This window comes from Girardinichthys multiradiatus, chromosome 23 (assembly GCF_021462225.1).
Source record: "Girardinichthys multiradiatus isolate DD_20200921_A chromosome 23, DD_fGirMul_XY1, whole genome shotgun sequence".
Classification (NCBI taxonomy): Eukaryota; Metazoa; Chordata; class Actinopteri; order Cyprinodontiformes; family Goodeidae; genus Girardinichthys; species Girardinichthys multiradiatus.
Genome location: NC_061815.1, coordinates 34,456,246 through 34,473,655, shown reverse-complemented (window position 1 = coordinate 34,473,655; position 17,410 = coordinate 34,456,246). Strand labels below are relative to the sequence as shown.

General features: G+C 40.5%; 1 protein-coding gene across 1 annotated transcript; it reads left to right on the top strand.

Moving 5' to 3' along the window:
• Window positions 1-1,195: 1,195 nt before the first annotated feature.
• LOC124860089 lies at window positions 1,196-10,248 on the top strand. Its single transcript, XM_047353065.1, has 5 exons — window positions 1,196-1,274; window positions 3,912-4,238; window positions 9,482-9,838; window positions 9,950-10,069; window positions 10,205-10,248. The coding sequence occupies exons 1-5, from the start codon at window positions 1,196-1,198 to the stop codon at window positions 10,246-10,248; spliced, it is 927 nt and encodes a 308-aa protein (XP_047209021.1).
• Window positions 10,249-17,410: the final 7,162 nt, after the last annotated feature.

Sequence of the window (17,410 nt, the reverse complement as noted above, 5' to 3'; positions counted from 1 at the left end):
CCCAACCAGATATTATCTACACTGATGGAAATTGTGAAAAGACATCAAACAATCAGAAGAAATGTAGTTATAAAGTCTCTAATGTCAGCTCGTCCAAAGCTGACACTTATTACTGTGCTGTGGCCACATGTGGACAGATATTATTTGGAAATGGAAAAAACCTACAAATTCAAGGTAATTATATAAATTTATTTATTAATTAAATACTTTTAATGTGTGATAGAATAAGCATGTAATCTTATCTCTTATCTTTTTATTTAAAAACTGGATTTTAGACAGTCCAAATGTAATCAAACATTTCTGCTGTGTGATATTTGTAGTTTTCTTTTGATAATCTTCAAGGATCCAGTCTGAGGTCACACAAGGCCATCATAATTATTTTTCTGTCTGCTGTGTTTGCCATAAGTCTGACTGGTATGGCTGTCCTATGCTCCAACAACAGACACAAGTGTGGACATTGTCATGGTAATTCAAAATACTTGTTAATACTTGTTAAATTGTTAATCATCATTATTTAATTTATCTTTTTATCTAATTATCCAGATGCTGTTAACCTGGAGAAAACTGTGGTCAGAACAGGCAACAGGTAAAGTTTTTGGGCTTCTCTTATTAAATGTTTTGATACGTTTTAAAGTAACAGATTAGTTTCATAAATGTTATTTGCATTATCTATTATTTATTATTATTATTATTTATCTTAGAGAGATGAAGACAGAAGGATGTATTCTGCTGCCATCTTTACCATGATGAAAACTGACAACACAGAAACATTAATGATATTTGCAGCAGTAAAACCCTTCAGTCTTTAAAACATGTCCTATGTACCTTTGAGATATTTAATCTAGTTAACAGGTGTTATTGTAGTTTAAATGTATTGGATCAGTTTGATTAAACACAAAAGTGGTTATAATGTCCAGGCTTGGATGTATATTAAATTCATTTAAATATGCATAAACATAAAGGAAGCGCCAGGCTGCAAAGTTCTCTGACGTTTGTTTCAGGTCCTTCTTATATTTCCTCTCTGCTTTATTAATTGTGTGTTTAGATGCCAGTAGGAGTCAAACATGCCAAATTTATGAGCTTTTTCATGCAGAATTTTATAATTGCCATTGTTGTAATCACCATACTTAATTTAGGCATGTTTTTTCTGTTGATATAAATTTAATGAAATCAAGCTACTCTTGTAGCCGGCAGGATGGCCGGGTACTCCATTAGAGTGAGGAGCTTGGCCATCTGGGCAGAGCTTGGAGTAGTAGTCCTCCACATCAAGAGGAGTCAGTTGAGGTGGCTCGGGCATCTGTTTCGGATGTTACCTGGACAGTGTTGGGAGTAACTATGTTACAAGATATCGTCTTTAGTAACTGCATTACTTTTTTGGTATCGGAGTAATCTAACTAATTACTTTTCTCATTTCCGTAACGCTGTTATGATATTTACAATGTAACGTGCCACGTTACTACAACTCATTAAGCAGGGTTTAATAGGAGCACAGAGCTGCTTTTCTCCCGCAGGTGCTGAGAAGGCATCAGGTAGGCGGGTTTTCACCACACAGAGTAAACCAACAGCAAGAGGACAGCATGACAATGGAGGGTAGTATTGTAAATTCAAAGACGGCGTTCAAAAGTTGGAAGTATAGGCAATATTTCACATCGCTTAAGTTAAAAGCAAAAATGTGCATTTGATTTGCAAGTTATGTTCAGGAACAAAAAAAAGTATCTACGTCCGTGACCAGTAACTCCAACCTAATGAAGCACCTCGCATTGTCTCACAACACTTGTGGCTAACAACCCGAGCTCTGCTGTGACCAGCGCGAGCTCTGACAATCCTACAACCTGCAAACAGAAAAGGCTTGCTTTTCTGGTCAACAACTTGTACCATCATTTTAGATTCTAAAAAATAACTGAATAGGGTACTTTGCCTAGTAAGTAGTTATTTTGTGCAGTAACTGCGTTACTAACTCAGTTACTTTTTGGAAGAAGTAAGTAGTAACTATAACTAGTTACTTTTTTAAAGTAACATTCCCAACACTGCTGCTGGACACCTCCCCTGGGAGGTGTTCCAGTCACGTCCCACTGGGAGTAGGCGCAGGGGATGGCCAAGGACATGCTGGAGGGACTATGTCTCTCAGCTGGCCTGGGAACACCTCGGGCTCCCCCCAAAGGAGCTGGAGGAAGTGTCTGGGGAGAGGGAAGTTTGGAAGTCTCTACTGAGTCTGCTGCTACCGCGACCTGGTCCTGGATAAAGTGGTAGACTACGAGAACGAGTAAGCTACTGTTGTGGACACACCATGTGATCAATGGATGAAATAGATGTGAAAGAACTTTATAGTATGTGTAGTAATAGAAAAAAAGAGTACTTTTGGGGTATATTCTGTTTTACAGATCGGAGTAAAGAAATGTCTATATTTTCTTTCCTTACAAACAACTACATGTTAGTTTTGTCACATTGTGGATATTGTCTTGCTGTTTCTTTGATTTCTTTAATTTTTTGTTAATTTTTCCTTGTTTTGGATTTGGGCTTAAAATGATTTTGTTTGTTGATTTTATTCTATGTTATAGTTTGCTGAATGTATTAGCCATCTTGTAGTAGCTTTACTCACTGTAGTGTCATGTACTGTTTCAAAATCCTTAAGTTTTACTTTCTGCCCAACACATTAGGTCTTAGATTGTTATTATCTATTTGTGATTACTGGCTTTGTTTGATGTTCTTACTGGTTTTCTTTTTCACTTGCCAGATTATTGTCATATCATGTATCGTCATTGAGTCCTGATCTGTGTACATGTTTCTTTAAGTGTTTCGGGGTATTGCTTTGAGGGCTTCCCTTGTCGTTTTGTCACTTCTTTCAGTTCATCATAAAAAGTCAATTTTCTTTACATTTAGCTAAGTTCACGTTTTTTTTTTTTTGTATGTAGATCCTCTTCACCCACATATCACTGTGATATTTTTATAATTCAACAGTAATGGCAAAATGCCAACTTCAGTATTTTAGCGTCAGGTATGTATTCAAACAAAACTATATAAAAAACAAAATAAATTCTAGCAATTACATTAAAAAATCAAGTTATGTCTGCACATATTTTAAGCTGCAAGCTAGTTGACAGATGTAGGTAAAAATCTAACAGAAAAAATCCAATATAGAGAAAGCAAGCAGAAAATGTATAATCTCTTTGTAAACACACACACACACACACACACACACACACACACACACACACACACATTATTTTCGATGTTGAACAAGCCTAGTGTCTTTAGATCTCTGTCAAATCACACTCATGCATTTACTTGGTCTCTGCCACGCTAAATGTTGCTGTTTTGCAGCAGCAACATTATTGCTTTTCTTCATCAATATGTGTCGATATTCTCTATGACCCATCATTAAGATTTGACATGCTGAATCGTGTTATCTTCGTTTCATTGCTGAGGGCTTCTTATATATTTGCGCTTGTGGGGCAAACTTGGCTCAGAGTTTAGTAACGTAATTGTTACGACCTGTTTTGAAACCAAAAACCCTGAGAATCACAGAGCCGAGTTGGTCCAAAGGTTCTACTTTCTAATCAGTGCTTGTCCAAGGTGGACACTTTTGGAAGCTTGTGTCGACAACTGTAAGTGTAACGGTAGTGGGTTTCTCAAAGAAAAAACTTTTACTGTGGCAGGAAGTGCGCTTTGATTGTAAATACTGTCATAGCCAATCAGATGCATTTGACTCGACACCTCCCCCTCTCACTTAAGAATCAAGTGTCTCAATGAAGGCAGTGTCAAAATGTTTCTGTTATGGGTTACACTGTTTCTTCTTCATCAAGGCCGTAAGTAACATATTTTAAAGGTTACGCAACTAAATGATGAGTAATTGTTTATGTCAGTAAAATATTTTTATGTTGTTCAAATATTGTTTTTATTAAATGATGCAGATACTTTGGTCCCAGTGGTCACGGTTCAACTTGGTGAACCTGTGACTTTGCCATGTGCTTTTTTGGAGAAATATCAGAGCACCACATGGCTTCACTGGTACAAACAGAGTTCAGGAGATACTCTGAAATTAATTGTGATGCTGCAGAAAGGCTTAAGGCCCAAGTATGGACCAGACGTCTCTGCCTCAAGAATAAAAGCAACAAATGATGATAAATTCAGCAATCTAACCATTCTGAGGACAGTTCTACAAGATGAAGGAATGTATCACTGTGCTCATATGGACTGGACTGAATCTACTTGGACCGGGACCTATTTGTTAGTAAAAGGTACTGACATAGTTTAATATTTCTTATTTTCTCCAAAAATGCACAGCTGCAATGAGGGTACACACTGGAGATAGAAGACAGTGAAAAGTATCTTCAGCATTGATCCACCTCTCTGATTATTACACTTTGTGAACTTTATTACACTTATTTGTGAACAAAAAGATAAACACCTTAGGTCATGAGGAAGAAAGTATTGGAATGGTTGCAGCTTTCTGTCAGGCTTCAAGATTATTTTCTTTCATGGCATGTCTTCTTCATAAGTACAAAGTACAAAACCTGTGATATTTTAGGTGTCTTTTCATGCATCCTATGTTCATACCCAGTGATCCTTGCAAGTAGTGGGGGTGCTTGTGCCCATCTACCGTGGTCATTGGGCGAGAAGTTGGTCGCCAGTCCATCACAGGGGGATTTGATTATGCTGTTCAAATCTAATTTGTGTTTGAAAAAAGAACATTCAGCAAACTTTAACCTTCCCACATCAAGAGCCTACATTTTATAACTTTACACATTACCCTGCATGTTTTTAAACAAACAGAAAAACATATTTTAGAGAAATACCTCATACATGTATGTTATAAACAGTACCAACATAATTATAATTATTGTACTCAAATCTTTAAACTTTACAGTAACAAATATTTTTACTACTTTTAAAACTGTACAGACATGCAACAAAATAAATGATTTTGTAATAATTAAATTTATTAAATTATATCAATAAAAACTTTATGCTATTTAAACTGGAAAACATAGGGTGTAATTGGCTACAGAAAATGTGTAAATAAGTGAGCCGTCAAGGTTAGAAATAGTTCAAACAATTGTCTGTGTGACAAAAATATATAGGCATATTAGATCAACTGCAGGAGTGGTTTACCTTCATTAACAAATATCACTACTATTTAGTTTTTAATTATTTGTGATTATTTTAATAGATGAAAAACACAACAGCAAAAGGGTCTTTTCTTCTTTGTCTTTTTTCCTTTTCATTATCTTACTGTTGTTTAGCAAAACTGACAAATATAAATAAAAAACATTAAGCATCAATGACACATTTTTCAGCTAATTTCAGTTTCATTTGAGATGTAAGATGTTGAGCTACACTATTATTTAGCAAGATTAACATAATTATCAATTAGATTTTGTTCTGATGGGATATTTTTGGAAATTAAGCATCAATAAATTCTGTGTAAATCAAAATGGTGGACAGTTGTTTACACACTTTCTCTAGACTCTGGTATCTGAAAAGAGGACTGTCTTCTGGACATCTGTCAAGTTAGCAGTGTTCCTCATCATTGTGCAGCCTACTGACCCAGACAGAGAGGCCATTTAGAAGCTGAGGAAACATTTGCAGTTGATTCGAGTTAATTACCTGAAAAGGGTGCGAAACTATGAGTTTTTATATTTAACTTTTTCACAATATTCAAATTTTCTGAGACTGAAGTTTGGGTTTTTATTGTGCTTGGCAACAAACAAACATTAACCCCTCAGTTACATTCAATCTCTTGCAGGTGTTTCCTGTTGGCCCTCCTGCTAATTTGGGTCCTGATAAACTTCACAGCTAAACACATGTATCAGCTAGGAGAGGTAAAAACATATTCATAAGGGGACTAATTTCTATCTTTCATCTAGACCTCATCTCAAGCCCATCTTCTTTTTTTGTTTCGGTGTCCTTTCCTGCAGAGTAGCACCCAGAATTGCTATCTGAGTGCCAAGAAGAATCCTGACAGATTAACTTTCACAAGTGGAGCATTAAGACTAACGCTATAATGCTCTGCTTGATAAATATAAAAAAACTTTATTAGAAATTGCTTTGGGATTATCTTAAATGGAATGGACATTGAGACAAAAACAAAAGGGAAAAAAAAATACCAAGAAAGGGAGAGAGCTGGGGCAAAAAGGTAAAAGGGAGAGAAGGACATAAGAGTAGAGGAGAGAAAGAAGCATAAAGAGAGTAGAAGAAAACACCCCAGAATGCTGCTTCTACACCTGCAGAAACGCATGTACTGCTAAGACGATCCAGGTAAGGGAGTAGCCCAAGACCCAACCTGACACAAAAACAGGCACACACAGTCACAATGACATGTTCCCACCCTCATGACTACACATAAAAACACAAACACCCAACGTTAAGACATACAACAATGGACGCCATACACTTACTCGCACTCCTCATACACACTCCCAAGTCCAGGTACCGATACACCAGATAGCCTTTTTTCCACCAAAAGAACTCTCGTTCGGTTCACGTGCCTTTAAACTTTGGTGCTTTCTTGAGCACCGGCACACATTTCCACCAGTTTTGCATTAGGCGTTTCATGCAATGTTCCTTTTAACCTCTTAAGCCGGACGGGCTGCCGGAAGACCTGCTAGGCCACGCCCCTTTTTGGTGGTTTATAAAACTATGTAAAACTCCAGCAATTTTATTTTCTTAAATATATCCAAGGAGGAGGCTTTAATCTTTACAAAACAATTCCCCAAATGAGTTTTGCACAAATACCTTTTAGTTTTACAGCAACTTAAACACAGGCAATGACATTTTAAGATCCCTCAGACAGTTCTGACTGTAAACAAAACGGTACAAAAAGCACATTTCTCTTTGCAGCACCCCCACATGTCTCATATCATAACAAACTAGAGACACTCACCTTTCTAACAAGGCATAACATGTCTTTGTAGCACCTTCTCTGGTGATGTAATTTGCTTGCATATTACAGTCTGCTGGTTGCCGTCTGCCGGCTTCTGGCTTGTGCGCTACTCCGTTAGCTTCCAATTATGTTTGCAACTGTACATTTTTATGATACACAAGGTAAATGTCATAACCAAAGGCTATTTAATATGCAGAAGGACTCTTACAATGGAAATCAGCACTTTTATTTGACCAGATTCCCTTTTATTTCCTTTTAATAAGGTGAAAAACACATTTGGGAACGTTTTGGCACCCTTTGCTTAACTGCCATTTTCGCCTGGCACATTGCCCTCTAAAACATTTGTGGAACATATATGCTTCAACTTAGTCAGTCTAAATTTGCTGCAGTTATAGTGAAGATGTGGATGAATGAACCAGGGGGTTCTCCTAGGAATTCCAAAGGATTTATCTAGTGTTTTGCAGTGTTCATTTAGAAACAACTTTTGGCGAGGCTCAAAAATGTTTATTTTTTCTTTGTTTAATCACAAATAAATCAGACAAAGTAACAGTTACAATAGTGGTTCCACTGAAAAAATATTATTTTATGTCTTAGCTTTACACAGCTACCAAAGGTTTGCACATAGGCCTTATAACTTTGGAGCTAAACTTGATTTATATAAGGTAAGTAATTTCAGACGGAAATGGCTCTAAAACCCCTTAGGGCTTATCAGGTTAATGCTAAAAGAGAGCATCTATTAACTACAGGTAATATGGAAAATACGACAGCAACACTGTGCAAGAACAATGGTATGTACAGTGGTTTCATTTGCATATGTTTAGCATCCCCAAGTGTTCTGGAAAGAGTAGTTATACAATGTGTGTTTGTGTTTTTGCAAACATAAATAATGTTTATACGGTACGTTGTTTGTCTTCGTTACCGTACTTGTTGCTTTTATTGTTTATGGCTTCGACCCGGAGAAAGTAGGGAACTGGAACAGGCTCCGAACCATGTTGGTGGAGAAAAAGAAAAGGATAAGAGGGGCAACCAGCCCCCGGACCCAGGAGGTGGTCCCCTTCATTCCGGGGTTAAGACAGGCAGAGTCCCTGTTCCACCAGTCTAGTTTATCCTAACCAGCCCACCCCCGGTCCCCAATGACCCCTGTCCCCATCCAGGAGGGGTCCACCTGATCCAAACAAGCCCGCTAACCAGATTCGCCCCCAGGATGAAACAGTCTCAACCCCCTAATGAAGTCCGATTCCAACCCCATGAACCTCCCACCATCTCAAGCCATTCTAAGGCAGTGGCTAACTTGAAACCAGATGTTTACATACACTGTATAAAAAGACAAATAACAATTTTTTTTACTGTCTGATACATCAAACTAAAATTTTCCTGTTGTATGTCATTACCAAAATTATTTCTATATGCTAAATGCTAGGATAATGAAGAATGTTTTAAGTGACTTTCTTCATATTCTGAAGATTACATATACTTGCTTAGTTGTGTGGTTTTTTTCTGTGTGTGCATGGGTGTTCCTCTGAGCTGCAGGTGTCGTGGTCAGGTAAGCTGCGGCTTTCACACTTCTGCAGTTTCCTGAATAAATTCTTCATCTGATGATTTACAGTGGTATTGTTAAGCCTCATTTCATGAAACCCGTTGGGCATTCTATGGGAAGTATACTTCATGTGTCCTCAGTAACTCCTGGGTTGACTCCCACATATGACCTTACATTACAAAACATTGGATGTCTTAAATCACTTCGCACCTGAAGAATGAGCCATTCTTACTCCTTTCTTCCTCGGATGCCCCCTGCAGCTGGAAACCAGCGTTATTGAACAGTAAACATTTCCAAATCTCTGAAATAAACCACTTGCCTTTGCATAAACTGTTTCCTATCTGAGCTTTGCATGGTGGTCTGAAAATCTATGACAAATATGACACATCACAGTGTTTGGTATTTGGCCAAAAAACCTTTAAGCCTGTATGCCCTGGGTCAAACGGTGGGTATTTTTCCACAAGGTTTTCGCAGTAGTTGACTTACTTCTGACAACACTGGGTTAACCAAGTCAGGGTTGTAGTCCACCTTTCTTGCAAAAACCCTTTAATCTCTGTTGAAAAACCTTTCTATGAAATTACGATCATGTCTTTGTAATGGCCACTGCGAACATTGACTTAGTTATTAAGCTACTTAATAACTAATTTAGTTGTATTGGGATTGTTGTTCATTTAGAAGGCCTGTTTACCAAATCTTTGATTTCCTGGATGATGTCTGAATATGATGTATCATATTCAATGTAACATACACTGGGGATAGCAGCAGTCTTACAATTTTCACAACAGTTCAAGAAGAAGAAGGAATGTATCACTGTGCTCACATGGACTGGTTGCAATCCACCTGGATTGGGACTTATTTGTCAATCAAAGGTAAATAAGTAATCTCCTCTTCCAGTATTTTTTAAAATTCTTTAATACATGGAAACCTATGAGGGTGCATCCTATTGCACATTTTATTCTTCCATTGTCGATGTTTTCTAACTTAATATATTGTCACACAAATTTACAGTATGTCTGAAGTATTATAATTATTATTACATTAATATGCACTATTTTCCACAGCAAAATCTGGGCGAACCTCGAACTACACAGTTGTTCAGCAGCCAACATTATCAGATCCATCCCATAAAGTGGATTCAGAAACTCTGCAGTGTTCAGTCTTCTCTGACTCTGACATCTCAACCTGTTCAGGAGATCCTAGTGTATTCTGGTTCAGGGCAACATCAGATAGGTCCTTCCCTGATATTATCTACACTGATGGAAAAACATCTGAAAATTGCGAGAAGAGATCTGACTCTCAGATGAGATGTTTTTATAACTTCTCTAAGAGCGTCAACTTCTCTGATGCTGGGACATATTACTGTGCTGTGGCCACATGTGGACAGATATTATTTGGAAATGGAACTATCCTTAAAAGGGGTATAATTATGTTTACATAACTCGAGGCTTTTTAAAAAATTGCCAATAATCTTGTTGATAGTAAATGCCATACTGCATAAGCAATGATAAGCATATTTCTTTGTTTTCTAGATGAAACATTTAAAATCAACATGCTGGTGGTCACAGTCATCTGCCTGGTTATTTATGTAATTATTAATATCATTTTCACCTGTTGCCAAACTCAAAGATGTGCATGTCAACAATTTAAAGGTAGGTTTAATGTAGGTTTTGCAATCATACAAGAAACAAGTTCATACTTTCATATGAAACAAAATAAAAAGATTTGCCAAGAATCAATTGAGTAAAATTTAAGTTTCCAGTTTGCTTTTTGTTCCTTGTTTACAGAAAGATGGTCACAGAGAGGACAGAACTTTGGCCAAGAGAGATAATATTGTAAGCACTAACATCGTCTGATTTGTGGTTTGCAACTTAACAGCTCGATATCAAGATATAATTTTGAAATGAAAATTATCCAAACAGGCTGAAGATGGACCAGATCTGAACTATGCTGCGTTACATTTCTGTGAAGAGAGAATGTCAAGAGGAAAGAAGAAAATAAATCTGATGACTGAAGAATGTGTGTATTCACAAGTTAAAGGACCAGCTTGAATGTGTGGCCCTTTTACTGTACATGTACAGTACAATTAATTTGTTATATTTATTCACACATACATTTAAAAGTTGTGGATTTAGTTTTAACTCTTCAAGGAAGGGAGCTTTTAAACAATTTAAATTTTAACATATTAAGTTTTAATATTTTTGAAATTCATATTTCTTATTGTAGTGTCTAGAAATAATTAAACCAACTGGCTTCAAGGTGTAACAATAGTTTCATGTTTCATCAAAAAAAACCAACATAAAACTATGTTTTATGTTATGCTTTTACTATCTGTAAAGTCTGTATTTTTGAATAAAAAAATGCATGTTTATGTGCCAGTGCCAAAAGAAAACCACCTGCAGGGGGAACCGTGAGGGACCGGTGCAAAGAGGATTGGGTGGCGGATGAAGGTGGCGGACGAAGGTGGAGACCTCGGCGGCCTGATCTCCAGATGCTTAGGCTGGCTCTAGGGATGTGGAATTTCACCTCGCCGGAGGGGAAGGAGCCTGAGCTCGTGTCGGAGGTCAAGAGATATTGACTAGAAATAGTCGGGCTCACCTCCACGCACAGTGTGGGCTCTGGAACCCATCTCCTCGAGAGGGGCTGGACTCTCTTCTACTCTGGAGTGGCCCACGGGGAGAGACGGTGGACTGGGGTGGGTTTCCTTGTTGCCCCCCAGCTCAGCAGTCTCGTGTTGGGGTTTACCCCAGTGGTTGAGAGTGCCGTGCCTTCGGGTTGGGGACAGGTCTCTGACTGTTGTTTTGGCCTACGGGCCGAGCGGTAGCGCGGAGTAACCGGCCTTCTTGGCGTCCCTCTTGGTGGGGCTGGATAGTGCCCCTCACGGAGACTCCATTATTCTGCTGGGGGACTTCAACACCCACGTGGGAAACGACAGTGATACCTGGAGGGGCGTGATTGGGAGGAATGGCCTCCCCGATCTGACTCCAAGTGGTGTTTCATTATTGGACTTCTGTGCTAGTCACGGATTGTCCATAATGAACACCATGTTCAAGCATAAGGGTGTCCATTAGGACACCAGGCAGGATGTCGATGATCGACTTTGTTGTCATGTCATCAGACCTTCGGCCACATGTTTTGGACACTCGGGTGATGAGAGGGGCTGAGCTGTCCACTGATCACCACCAGGTGCTGAGTTGGATCCGTTGGAGGAGGAGAAAGCCGGACAGACTTGGCAGGCCCAAATGCATAGTGAGAGTCTGCTGGGAACGTCGGGCAGAGGCCTCGGCCAGGGATGTATTCAACTTAGCTTTAACCAGATTCTGGAGGATGTTGGAGACATAGAGTCCGAGTGGAATATGTTCTCCGCATCTATTGTCGATGCTGCTGCCCGTAGCTGCGGCCGTAAGGTCTGCGGTGCCTGTCGTGGCGGCAATCCCCGAACCTGGTGGTGGACACCGGCAGTAAGCGATGCTGTCAAGCTGAAGAAGGAGTCCTATCGGCTGTGGTTGGCTTGTGGGACTCCTGAGGCGGCTGACGGGTACCGTGAAGCCAAGCGTGCTGCGGCCCGGGATGTGACAGATGCAAAAACTTGGGCCTGTGAAGAGTTCAGTGAGGCCATGGAGAAGGACTACCGGTTGACCTCGAAGTGATTCTGGTAGACCTGTCTGGCCAATAGTCGAACCTCGGCTTCAGGAGGAGCAGTGTGGTTTTCGTCCCGGCCGTGGAACACTGTACCAGCTCTATACCCTCTACAGGGTACTCGAGGGTTCATGGGAGTTTGCCCAACCGGTCCACATGTGCTTTGTGGACCTGGAGAAGGCATTCAATTCAATTCAGTTTTATTTACATAGCGCCAATTCACAACACATGTTGTCTCAAGCCACTCGACTGTGTCCCTCGTGGTGCCCTGTGGGCGGTGCTCCAGGAGTATGGAGTCGGGGGCCCTTTATTAGGGGCCATCCGGTCTCTGTACAAGCAGAGCAGGAGTTTGGTCTGCATTGCCGGCACTAAGTCGGACCTGTTCCCAGTGCATGTTGGACTCTGGCAGGGCTGCCCTTTGTCACCGGTCTTGTTCATAACTTTTATGGACAGGATTTCTAGACGCAGCCAAGGGCCGGAGGGGGTCTGGTTTGGGGACCAGTGGATTTCGTCTCTTCTTTTTGCAGATGATGTGGTCCGGCTGGCTCCCTCTAGCCAAGACCTACAGCATGTGCTGGGGTGGGTGGTAGGCGAGTGTGAAGCAGCTGGTATGAAGATCAGCTCCTCCAAGTCTCAGGACATGGTTCTCGACCAGAAAAGGGTGGCTTGTCCTCTTCAGGTTGGAGGGGAGTTCCTGCCTCAAGTGGAGGAGTTCAAATATCTCAGGGTCTTGTTCACAAGTAAGGGAAGAATGGAGAGAGAGAACTACAGATGGATCAGTGCGGCTGCCGCAGTAATGGGAGCGCTGCGCCGGTCTGTTGTTGTGAAGAGAGAGCTGAGCCGAACTTTGGGTCATGACCGAAAGAACGAGCTCCCGGATACAAGCGGCTGAAATGAGCTTCCTTTGTAGGGTGGACGGGGACTCCCTTATAGATAGGGTGAGGAGCTTGGCCATCCAGGAGGGGCTCGGAGTAGAGCCGCTGCTCCTCGACATTGAGAGGAGCCAGTTGAGGTGGGTCGGGAATCTATATCGGATGCCTCCTGGACTGCTTCCTCAGGATGTGTTCCAGGCACGTCCCACTGGGAGGAGGCCCAGGGGATGGCCTAGGACATGCTGGAGGGACTATGTCTCTCAGCTGGCCTGGAACACCTTGGGCTTCCCCCAAAGGAGCTGGAGAAGGTGTCTTGGGAGAGGGACATTTGGGTGTCTCTGCTGAGTCTGCTGCCCCCGGGACCCGATCCCGGATAAAGCGGAAGACGACAGGTACGAGTACGAGCACATTAGGTAATAACAGTTGTGTTAAAAATTGTCATGAACGGCTCTTGGAGTGGACCCAAATGCAGACAGGCAGGAGGCACCGTGGCTTGGTGAGTAGCAAGGTTTACTTTACCAAAAAGACAGGAAGGAAAAGGCAGGCAGTTGGAAGCAGTTGCAGGCATGGACACGGCTTGGAAAGGTAAACAGACATGAACAACAGACTTGGCATGAATGGAGGAGATCAGAATAAATCAGCAAGGAACAATCAGAAATGAGGAGTATATATGGGGCATGGCACAGGTGATGCAAGAAGACTAATTGACAAAGTGCAGGTGGACCGAGTGAAGCTGATTGCAAGCTGACCGTGGCAGGGAGTGGAAACAAGACATAGCTAGAACAAAACAGGAATACAAGGACACAGTCAAACCTAAGGGACATCTTACAGATAAAGCAGAACATAAACTGAAATGCACTATAAACAGAATACAAGAATCATCAAAACCAGAACAAAAAACACTAAACAAAGTTCAGGCAGGCGACCCAGCGGACGGTCCGTGCAAACAGAGTTCAGGCAGGCGACTCGGAGACAACGACAAATTCCGAGCTCCCTGCCAAAAAACAAAAAAATGGCTTTAAGAAAGATGGCAGAGGAACCCTCCCAGCTTCCTCTGTAAACAAACACTTGCTTTTTAGTTTTACACACTGACTCACAGAACACACCAAACCGCACAGATCTAAACCATTAGATTCCTTTCAAACAAGATCACTTCAGATCAAGGCCCAGGCAAAATGGGGGATTAGGCACTTTGGAAGTGCACTCTCTATGCAGTGGCTGACGAGCTGCAACTCATCTCAGCTGTGGCAAGGGACCTGAAACAGAGGAGAAAGAGAGCTCTCTCTCAAACACACCAGTAAGTGAGCAGCATCATGGTTCCAAACTAACAAAATTAAAGTTATGGAGTGGCTAGCCCAATCCCTGGAACTTAATCTAATTGAAAACTTGTGAGGTGACATCAAAAATGCTGTTTCTGAGGTAAAACTAAGAAATGCAGAGGAATTCTGGAAAGTTCTCTCATCCTGGGCTGGAATACCTGTTTACAGGTGCCAGAAGTTGGTCAACTCCATAAAACACAGATGTAAAGCAGTTCTCAGAAACAAAGGTTATACAACAAAAAATTAGTTTAGTGATTCATGGGAACGAAAAATCCTAAAGATTTTCCAGTTTGAACAGCAAATATTTGAATTTGTAAAGAAAAATGTAGACACTGTTATTTTGTTGAACAGCCTAATGCTGATTTTCTTTCATTTTCTGTAATGTGATTAAAAGATTGACCATTTGTCATCATGGTTTCAATTATAAAATAATGTAAATGTGTTTCCAATTCATGGAAATGAAAACTGTTATAAGGATTATGAACTTTACTCACATTTTAAACGCAGTGCTATCGTTTGACACAATTGTAGATGTGAAAATAATTCATTAAACATTTTATTCATCATATGTTTAAATTAAGCATAAATATTTTAGTGTTTAAATGTATTTATTTAATAGAACAACACATCACTAATTTCTGTTATCTGTCAGCCTTAACCATCCAATTCACAGGGTTTGGGTAACTATATGTTATGTAATACCTAATAAATTGATGTTTTAATGAAAACCAACTCAACTGGCTCTTTTCAATGAGGAGGAGAGTCAGCTTCTTCCTCTTCACAACCACGCCATGTGATCCTGAATGAAAACCACACACAGGGTCAAGGATGAACAAGGTCAGAAGCAGGGCTAACAGTGATAGCATAGACATTATTTTGCAAAATGAAGTGCTGATGACTGCAAATTGAATTATGAACTATTTGAGACAAACATTACTATGACCACACATATTGTTATTATACATAAGTTGTATGTACCGGTTTTCATTTGTGTTTGCTTTCTGATCTTTTCTGGGTCAGTTGTTATTGTTGTTAAGGTCTTGCCATATAAATTCATTCCTTTGTGTTGAGTTTCTTACTTATTTCTCTTATTCTCTTTTCTGTGCATTGTGGTTGAAACTCTGGTTAATATTAGGCTTTGTATTTAGTTCAGCGCCCTGCTCTGCTATATCCCCCAGCTGTTCTGCACACCTCTGATTCAACACACCTGGTTTCAGAGTCATTCTTTACTCCTCCTCAGTGATAAAACTCCCTGGTTTTTATTGTTCTTTGTTGGTTTCTCCTGTTGTGCTCAAACTAGTTCTATGTAGTTCTGCGCCCAACCTTTAAGTTTTTCTTTGCTTTACCATTCAATTATTATTTTCATGTCACTGCTTTTGGTCTGTGTGTGCATGAGTCCTCCAAGACCACAATATGACAAATGTGGCATTTCTATATATTTTAAAATCTTTAGAAATAATGCAGGGAATGACTCTTACTGCAATAATATCCTATAAATTACAGGACATTATCTTTAGATGTGGTAGGTATGGCAGAAAATGTGATGGTTATTTAGCTCTACTGGGCATTATGCCTTCCTGTGTCTTTACAAAAAGTGATGTCTATTAGCTTGTGTTGTGCTTATGCTGCTTTTCTTTACCAGATTTCAAGAGAGAAGAAAAGTAATTGGGAAATAGTTTTTCTTAAGTAGTGACAAACAAGACTGATACAGTGTTTAGCCCTGTGCATCCTTAGCCCGAAATGTGGCCCTGGCCTGTCTATGTAGGGTTTTCATAAAAGGGTTTTTTTCAAGCTCCAAGCTCTCAGGCATTCTTCCTGCCAGGTACATCCACACATACAGTACAAACAGCAGAGAACAGGAACAGAAAATGAGTGGGTACCTGAATTAACTGGATACTGATGCACATGTTCCTCACTTTTCCACTCATTTGCTTTGGGTTGTGATAGGACCAGAAACCCTGTATCCTCACTGCAAGATGAGTTGCAGTTGCTCTGCAGTTTGAGTGTCATTTTACAGTATGAAGAACAACATGTCAACTTACCTAAAATGTTAAAAAGAATAAAGCAGACTGAATATTTTAGTTAATTTAAGACATAGGAATTGACTAAGAGGTAATTATCATCTGGATCTGTATCAAAGTAATACAGATACATTTAAAAGGCTTTTGCTTCACCCCACAGATAAAGGGAATGTATAACAGCAGCTCATTGTAGCAGGACATCCCCTTTGAATGTATAATATCACCCTCTGTGACTCCACAATTGACACTGTGGAATCTTTCCGCTTCCTGGGAACCATCATCTCCCAGGATCTCAAGTAGGAGCCAAACATCAGCTCCCTCATCAAGAAAGCCCTGTAGAGGATGTTCTTCCTGCGGCAGCTGAAGAAATTCAACCTGCCAAAGACTATGATGGTGCACTTCTACACAGCCATCATTGAGTCCATCCTCACCTCCTCCATCACCATCTGGTACGCCGCTGCTACAGCCAAGGATAAGGGCAGGCTGCAGCGTGTCATTCGGTCTGCTGAGAAGTTGATTGGCTGCAGTCTACTGTCGCTCCAGGAACTGTACACCTCCAGGACCCTGAAGCGGGCAGGGAAGATTCTGGCTGATCCCTCCCACCCCGGTCACAGACTCTTTGAGACTCTCCCCTCTGGCAGGAGGCTGCGGTCCATCCGGACCAAAACCTCACGCCACAAGAACAGTTTTTTCCCATCTGCCACCAGCCTGGTTAACAAAGCCCGGAAACCACCCTGACACTCTCCCTCCCCCCCCCCCCCCCCCCTTTTTTTTTTTTGCTGACAGGACACTTGTAACCTGTAACTCTATGCGTTACATTAACGCTCAGCATGGACTCCTGCTTTACTTGCACTGCCATACTTGCACAATGATCACCTGCACTGTTGTATTGCGCTTGCATCTTATACTGCTCTGTGAGTGAGAGTAAATACTCTCACTCACTTAAAACTGTGCACATATATTTATATTATATTGTAGATATGTTTATACTGTTTAATTTGTACTGTATTGCACCGACTACGCCAAAACAAATTCCTTGTATGTCCAAAAACGCACTTGGCAATAAAGCTTTTCTGATTCTGATTCTGAATCTGATGAAAGAACCAATCAAATGTATTTTACATCCTCATAACCACACCTCC

Coding starts and splice junctions, on each gene's coding strand:
- LOC124860089 (XM_047353065.1), top strand. CDS start 1,196: ATGGCCGGGTACTCCATTAGAGTGAGGAGCTTGGCCATCTGGGCAGAG. Junction 1,275..3,911: donor AGTCCTCCACATCAAGAGGA/GTCAGTTGAGGT, acceptor TAAATGATGCAG/ATACTTTGGTCCCAGTGGTC. Junction 10,070..10,204: donor TGCATGTCAACAATTTAAAG/GTAGGTTTAATG, acceptor CCTTGTTTACAG/AAAGATGGTCACAGAGAGGA.